Below are 8,641 nucleotides of genomic sequence, written 5' to 3'. Positions count from 1 at the left end.
GTGCAGACTTGTCTTAAACATCATACAAATTCTTGTTGCGCAAGACTCAGAATCATGTCCATTATATTTAAGTGTATCAGAGTTCAAAATTTTGCTTTTTAGAATTTGAAGAACTTATTATTGCAGCTCTTTATTGAGTAAGCAGTTCAATCATATATAAACATAAAGTCAGATTAGCTAATTCATTTAATCAAGAAATAATATAGCATGATACATATTCGTTTAAGGCTACAACAAAAACACATTTAATTGGTTGAAAAGAACGAATACATACTTGCATTGTGAAACTTACTTTCATATATAGTGTGTGCTTACTATGTACATATGATAGAAAGCCACAAAGTCATTTGAATTTTGAACAAATCGAACTAATTTGTTCTCCGATTTATATAAATCAGAATATTTGATAGTAAGTTATTTAAATAAAAGTACCATATTCTCCCATACATACACAGGGAATATAAATATGAATATGAATAGAAGTTTTTTGTGCTACAGCACCATCTATCAGACATACAAACTAGGCTCCTACATATATACTGATATACTTACTAATTTTAAATTCCACACAATACACAAGGGTACCTACAGATCGAAACTGTGGCTGTTGAAATGGAAGATCGGATTATTGCTCCTTCTTCCAATATTCTTAGACCTGCACTCTTTTGCAACACTTGTACGAAGAGCTGGAGGCCCACACACAATCACCCCAATATCCACATTTCCCCATCGCTCAGCCATTGTTCCAAGTATTTCTGTAATGATAAACATAGAAACTATGTCAAAGTATAAACAAATTACTGCTTATTAGACTCAACAGACCATATTATGGAAAAGAGCTACCAGAAAAGCAAGTTTTTACAGCAATTTTCCAAATATTTCTGTAATGATAAACATAGAAACTATGTCAACAAAGTATAAACAAATTACTGCTTATTAGACTCAGACCATATTATGGAAAAGAGCTACCAGAAAAGCAAGTTTTTACAGCAATTTCATGTGAATTTTTTGTTTCAGTAGTCTACTTCACCAACCTATCATGTTACAAATGCAAGAATCTACTTACAGTTTCTGAAGGTTGCAAAACGGGTGAGACGGGTAACGGGTCATAACAGGTTGTACCATAATACATATCAAAATGGCTTTACCCTAAAACTTTATATCTTTATTTTACTTGAGTTCTATAATGATTGACATGTTAAAGTATGATTTCTTCTTTTCTTTAGTTTAATATATATAAACATGGTAAATATGTTTCAGAAAAGCTGGTACGTTAAATTGTTATCTGTGAAGTAACCACTTTAGAAGGTTTTATGTAATTTTGGATTTTCGACCAGTTTGACCTATTAGAGACACAAAATAGCTCAAGTCAAACTATTTAACTTGAAGTAGGCAGAAATTAACACGTTTACTGAATAGTTGATTAACACAGTAGTGTGAAAAGTTTATATGCCATATAAATACCTTTCATGACTGGTCTTTGACCGTAAATTTTGGTCTTGATGAAAGTTTCGTCTGATGATATATTGTATGTGGTAGTCTCATTATGCTGTATGCCAACATTACTCTTCTCATCCTCGGAGTTTTCATTTGGAGAAGGCTTTCTACCCCAGATATGCCATAGACCAATCACAAGACCTCCAAATATTATGACACTTGCAGCCATGCAAATTAATACTAGAAGACCCTTATACCATTGATAGGATATATCATACGGGCTGATGTAAAAGACATTTAACATGGTCAAAGAAGCCAGAAAACCACTTGTTGACACCACCACATAAATTCCGGCCCACATGATGCTTCCTGTTCCAACCAATGTAGACATGTCATATCGGTTGGGTGAAGAAAAGACCTGAGAGCTAATATACTTTTGTACTTCACCCTCTTCCTGTAGTCAAGAATTCAAAAGTTCAGATGCGGGTATTAATTAAAAATTTAAAGCAAGAAATTTGATCCATCTACTCTTGACTATGCTGATTTGGGTTGTATTTAATCTCAAAACTGGTAAACAGATAATTGTGGTGGTGGTGTGGGGGGCAAATGTGGAGGTTCTGATTACATCTAAAACCTTTTTTAAGATAACCTGCCTGATCTTCTTCCTACCTTAACAATACTTCATAAAGACTGAATACATGTTTACGTACCAGTGGAGGTTCTGATTCTTGAGTGACATACATCTGAATTTCCAGATTCAGTTTAGTGTAGAAGTCTGGAAAGAGCAAGTTTAAGTCAAGTGAGTCGAGAAGTGGAAGCTCTTCTGATGTTTTGACAGCCCATATTATCAATATATTTCTAGGCATACAAGGTTTTGAGTCTTTAGTACGGTGGAGAATATCACTCAAGATAGCGAGAAATGGTGAAATCCCAATGCCGCCAGCTACTAAAATAAGTTTTTCATACCTGAACGCAAGAGACAATAAATAAGCAATTTAATTACAAAAAAAGGATCTGAAGGAGAAAACTGGAAACTCAAACACACGATGGCTGGTAAATTTAACATTCAACTACATAAAATCCGTCTATATAGTGGTGTTTGGGATTGTGTTGGAGCAATATTCGGACATGCAGGTTGAATAATCGGTTTCTAAAGTTTGAGGTTGTTAATGAAAGCGGTTATGAAAAATCAATTTCTATATTGGCTGCATGAAACTGATATTGAAACGGTAACATAATTTACAAAATTACCACTTCATTTAACCTAATTTGAGAGGCCTTGATTCCCGTCTCAGAAGACAAGTTTCTTTTTTTCTCACCAGAATGTCCCAATTTGCTCATTTGATGTATATGATACGAACCCATCCCATAATAGGCTCGCATCATGTCATAAGCTAGGTGTAAAACTTAGTCCCAAAAGCTAGCTCAAAGGAGGAGGGGACACCTAGGCTTATAAACCACCAATCAATCCCATACTTAGCCGATGTGGGATCATATCAATACCCCACCCATTGAAGAGCCAACGTCCTCGTTGGTTACGGCTGGCACCCTTTTCCTTGGGTCCAAGCCACCACTCCATAGGCCACCACTTTGAGCGTTGGAACCTCGAAAGGTAGGGCTGGCTCTGATACCAATTGATACGAACCCATCCCATAATAGGCTAGCATCATGTCCTAAGCTAGGTGTAGAACTTACTCCCAAAAGCTAGCTCAAAGGAGGAGGGGACACCTAGGCTTATAAACCACCAACCAACCCCATACTTGGCCGATGTGAGATCATATCATTATACTTGCAAGAAGTAATTCAATATTCAAACAATCGAACTCTTTGTTATCTGATTACTGCAACTTCAAACAACAAAAGCGTAGTCTACCAAAGCCCATTATAGCTGATTTTTTGAGTCAGATTATTTGATGTATAATCATTTTAAAAACATAAATCCAATATAAAGCAATGCACTTACAGCAAGTGGTAAGGTGATTCATAACCGTAAGGCCCCTCGACAGATGCCTTAAGGTTTAACTTTGGTTGAATGAGCCCAACTAGATCAGTGCGCTCCTCACTGACACTCACGATGTGTCCTTTTAGTTTCTTTGTCCAATTTCCAAGGACCTTAATGAGAACAGAAAGATGATGTTTACCATCTAGAGGGCTAGACGAGACACTAAAAGGATGCCATTGCAGCCAAGATAATTCTTGAACTTGGATGAACACCCAACTGAGGGCATTGTACCGTAAATCTGCATTTGGAAAGTGACCAAAAAAAAAAAAATTAATAGATACAAATTGAACAAGAAGCATGTTACTATCAAAAACCAAATTTAACAATTTCGATCCATTTACCTATGAATGTGTTGATTCAATTTATGTTATATCTTTAATGAAATAAAATAACTGGTCGGAACGAGAAGACAGTTACACAACGTATATTTCATTGCATAAGCCGTCCCAATTCATGTTACTGAAACATATATATTTAACTTGAAATAATACATTTTTTGTGACTATAACTTTATACTTTGTTGTAATTAATAGCTATCAACCTAACCAGTTTTTTTTTTAAAAAAAGTTTTGACTCCTTACCCAACCTGCCCAGTTTGTTCCTTCGATCGTAAGCTATCAATACCTTCAGGCTTTGAAATAATAAGTTCTAGGGTCCCGGACGAAAGGCATTTTGCGGAGAGTACATCAACAGTCTTTTGTGACTGAAAGAATCTAAGAAATCGATCAAGCATAAAGAGAAACAAGCCAGCAACTATCACACTGAAAAACTTATCGCCAATGTGCATAGCCATAAAGACAACAAAGACAACATATAACTGATGAGTGTAGAAGAATAGTTCGAAATTGAGCCTCCTCACTGGAGGAAGTGATGTCACCCACATCAATAAGCCTGCTGATAAGGCAATGACACCAGGAAGATTGGCAATACTGTAATTCTTCCAATTAAATAACTGTATAAAGAGGTAGAAGAACTTCAGCATCTTCCTATGTGGGGTATAAATATATATATATATATATACATATATACTGTAAAACTCACTTGATGTACTACACGATCCTCCAATATCCACGAATAGAAATAACACAGACCATGAAGAGTAAAGAGGGTCATGGTAAGATGTCCCAACCATATATGATATCGAGTTGCATGCTCAAAAGGAATATTTACAACACGTAGCAGAATTGAACCCCTTGCAACTGGCAAAAACATAAACATTAAGCATATCAATCCAATAGACCCGAACCGCAGTCCCGTATGCTTCAGCATTACATTCCTGCATAGTTTAATGTAAAAATATATCAGAGATTGTCTAAAATACACAAGTAGAATTCAGATTACATTATTAGGGACGAATCATGAAAATGATATTCATTGACATAAATAATCAAAAATCAATAACATACAATCGAAGCTAAGATATAAAGTTCCTGTTCTAACATTCAAGATTTCTGATTTTGCAGATAGATGATAGAGAATATAAACATTAAAAAGCCCAACAGGTAAGCTTCTTTATGTGTAAGGTTGTTTTTAAGGTTGTGTAAGGTTGTGTCTGTGGTTAACTAATCTGGCATTTTTGACAGACATTATGCTAGGATCAGAAATCAGAAATTACCTCTTTCCTTGACTCTCAAAGTAGGGAATAAGGTTGTAGTTCTGAATAGCGTAAACTGAAACAGCCCATATGACATACACAGCAACTAGTAGAATACCAATCAACTCGGCAGCTGTCACAATCCCAAATGGTCCATCTACAATAACTGGGAATGTCCATAGTCGGAACGTTGCGTGCTTTGGTTTCGTCTTCCTACACAAAAAGTATTCACAATCATCATCAAATGACAAGTAGTTGTAATAAAACGTTCAGTAGGAGATATTCAATTTCTCAGAAGATTTATCGATAATCAAATATTCAAACGTGTCATTCGATTTGCAATGATAATATAGCTAACTGTTGGGGTAATGTCATAAAATAGCAATACACGTTTCTGGATGTCCATTTAGGTAATTAGAACCGTTTTATGTCTATTTATGTAGTTATAACTTTATTTGACCTGTATAAAGCGTAAGTTTTACCATTATTACCACTTAAAATGGGTCACGTGTCAAAATCATGTTTTGCCATGAAATATTACTGGTTATAACCTTAACAGATTACAACTTAAGCCAGTCAAATAAGAGATACAATCACCTATATAGACATGAAAAATTTTTGAACACCCAAAATTGACATTTCAAAAAATTATATGGTTATTGTATGACATTAACCCCTAAAGTCAGAACAGTTATAGAAACCAATGATAAAATGATCAAATACTATAGTTTGCAAGCGAAAAAATGGGAACATTTCTAACATATAACTAGATTTTAAGACTAGTTTACTATAGTATTTTTCGAATATCCAACAAAGATTAATGCCCAACTAGCCATGGTTACACAATGACAAAAGGCACCCCATACACCCGCAAACAAAGGATGGCGGTAGGTAGGAAAAGCCCACCAATGCCACCAGAAAACCCGCGGAGTTTCAATGCCACACTGCTCTGCTCAAATTTTAGTACAATGTAAATTTTTTAAAGGGTTTATTTGTGATTTAATTTCTAAATAAATAGAGAATACAATCATACATACAAATATCATATTTGAATAAGCCTCTTCTTAAAAGTACATCGCTCGTGTTGGAAGCATTAGTTTTGAGATAAATATATTTATTGGTATAGTAAAAATTTTAAGTTGTTTTGAGTTTTAATAAAATAGAATAAGTGAGGTTGAAGAAATGGCTTTTTCTTTGTTTAGGTAAATGTATACTACATTGATAATAACAGTAATCATTATAGTCATGTACAAGCTAAATTATATAAAGCTAAAAACAATATGTACAAGCTAAATTATATATCATTGATTTCAATGAACTTATTTTATTTTGTTTAATATAAAGCAACTCCTCCATCACCACATGCTACAAAATTGCAAAGATCGATGTTAAAGATAGACTTTCTCATAGCCGGCACTAGCCTAAGCTAAATTCGGCCTTCTGAGCACAGCCGTTGTTAATTTGACTAAACATGACGTTATCCAAATTCGTTTAAGGGCCCATTTTTTTATTCTCGAGCCAGGACCCTTTTTTTTAAAGAAAATATTTTCAGAGATACTGTGACTTTTAGATTTGCCCTCTTCACAAGAAATATGTCTCTACCCAGAGGCCTTGATTATTCGAGTACGGAAAAAAGAGAAAGTTAACATACTGTTTTCGAAACTGTTGTTCCCCAGATATCTTAAGGTAAAGTATACCAAGAAATGCAATGATGAATATTGGACCACCATATAGAAAGATACTTCCTGCAGATCATATATATATATATATATGTATGTATATATTAGTTGCAATGTTTCATAGTAATTACGAGTAATTAACCAATAAAATATAATATAATAATATACCTGTAACCCAGATGATGGATCCAGAAGTATATTCAGCATAATTCTCAGAAAATTCACTCACGGATTTTGATGGCAGTAAGAACAAAAAACCAATCCAAGCATTGAATATAAAACACATTGCAAATTTTAGAAACCATTTTATCAACTTGACAACAATATGTGTCTTTTTATCTGTGTAACTAAAACTATCATTATCTCCTTCATATTGTTTCTGTTTATCTGAAGAAGAATAAGAAAGAAGAAGAGGATCATTGGTACCCATTTCTTTGTGCATTAATAATGATAATCAATTTGGTTGTCAATGCAATTTGGTTGGTTAATTGGAAGAAATGAACCCAATAAGTTGAGTTTGGTTGTAGACATATGACATTGATATCTATTTATAAGGACGAGTTATCTCCACAAGGACCATTCATGGATTCATTCCATTATTTACTTCTAGATTCCTGGTACTCAAAAAATGACTTGACTATGGGTAGTTGCCAAGAGTCCAAAACCTTACGTTTTTGTTTCGTTTACTTTTAGTAGCACAAGGCAAAGTACCCACATGATGCGGCGGTTTAGTGGTGGCGGTGACGGTTGGTGGCGGGTGACAGTGTAATGACAACGTTGGTGGTGGCGGTGGTGACATGTGGCGGCGGCGGTGGCGGTGGCGATTGGTGGTGGTGGTGACGGTGAATATAGTGTAGGTTATATTGATATGGTATACATTGTTGAATGTTGAATGTTGAAAAGTTGAAAAGTAAATTTGTTTAATAATACGAGAGAAAGGACCCGCGTGTTGCAGTAGTGAGATGGCGAGGGTGGTAGATCATAGAGTGTGATAGGTCATAGAAGATGATTGGTCATAGAGTGTAATAGTCAAAGCCTTAGCAGTACGGGCTCCTCTCAGATTTAATAATTCATCCAAAGTATATCGAATGATCTCTCTAATGAAAGAGCATGAAATTTTAAAAACACTCATATAATTTTTATAATTTATCGATGTACGGTTTTTGACTTTTGATATAAAAAATTTTGAATGAATTACAGGAATAAAATGATTTATAGAGGAGAGAAAAAAATGAGTGGTTGAGATTTGAGCAGGGAGATGAAAATGAGTGGTTGAAAAAGTTTTACGGAAACAAATGTTTTATAATGTAATAGAGATACAGATAGTAGAGATTAGTCACGTGGCAAGAGGAAATGAGAATGATTTTTCATGTTCCGGTCGGGTCTAGGTAACGTCCCAACCTATAGGTATTGAGAAGTAGTATGGCCAAATGTCTATTATAGGAACCAATTATCAGTTTTGGATATTGTGTGGAAGTAACTTGGTAGAAGAGTCTAAAACATTAAAAAGTAACTTGTTCCATCATTAGCCGGTAAATACTTTATTTTCTTTTTAATTATTTGAACTGGCAAATAACAACAAAAAATAACTTACATATAAAAACAATCGTTGGATCAGTTTCTCATTTCACACACTTTTACACACACACACGATAATTCCAAACCAAATCCACACATACAACATACGAAATCCAAAATTCGTCTTCGACGATGTTTATTTAACTCTTCCACTGCTATATCAAGATATGTCTTTCATTTATCTACAAGTAATTCCTGTTTTGTAGCAGATATAAAAAGGGGGAAAACCGAAAACCCTAATTTTTAATTTTTTCAATTTTTTTTAATTTTATTGCAATTGCTTTGTATGTCAAAATATGCAAGATTCAATTCCTCATATATTCTTTGACTGCAAATATTAAGTATCTTTAG

General features: G+C 34.4%; 1 protein-coding gene across 2 annotated transcripts; it reads right to left on the bottom strand.

The window, feature by feature from the left end:
- Positions 1-352: 352 nt before the first annotated feature.
- LOC122599846 (ferric reduction oxidase 7, chloroplastic-like) lies at positions 353-7,157 on the bottom strand. Of its 2 annotated transcripts, XM_043772434.1 has the most exons (9): positions 6,881-7,157; positions 6,685-6,778; positions 5,055-5,246; positions 4,481-4,715; positions 4,064-4,391; positions 3,401-3,677; positions 2,148-2,403; positions 1,465-1,891; positions 353-755 (listed from the first exon to the last, which is right to left on the bottom strand). In XM_043772434.1, the coding sequence occupies exons 1-9, from the start codon at positions 7,152-7,154 to the stop codon at positions 586-588; spliced, it is 2,253 nt and encodes a 750-aa protein (XP_043628369.1). In that variant the 5' UTR covers positions 7,155-7,157; the 3' UTR covers positions 353-585. The 2 variants fall into 2 exon arrangements, with proteins under 2 accessions (XP_043628369.1, XP_043628370.1); XM_043772435.1 differs by lacking the exon at positions 353-755 and having other exon boundaries at positions 1,522-1,806.
- Between the last annotated feature and the right edge of the window lie 1,484 nt (positions 7,158-8,641).

Source organism: Erigeron canadensis, chromosome 5 (genome assembly GCF_010389155.1).
Source record: "Erigeron canadensis isolate Cc75 chromosome 5, C_canadensis_v1, whole genome shotgun sequence".
Classification (NCBI taxonomy): domain Eukaryota; kingdom Viridiplantae; phylum Streptophyta; class Magnoliopsida; order Asterales; family Asteraceae; genus Erigeron; species Erigeron canadensis.
Note: the sequence above shows the minus strand (reverse complement) of the source record. Positions and strands in the feature narration are given on the sequence as shown.

Excerpts from the sequence above, each read along its gene's own strand:
- LOC122599846 (XM_043772434.1), bottom strand. The coding sequence starts at position 7,154 with ATGCACAAAGAAATGGGTACCAATGATCCTCTTCTTCTTTCTTATTCT. Across the intron at positions 2,404-3,400 it reads GAATCACCTTACCACTTGCT|GTATGAAAAACTTATTTTAG; the intron begins GTAAGTGCATTG and ends TCTTGCGTTCAG. Across the intron at positions 756-1,464 it reads TCAAAGACCAGTCATGAAAG|AAATACTTGGAACAATGGCT; the intron begins GTATTTATATGG and ends TTATCATTACAG.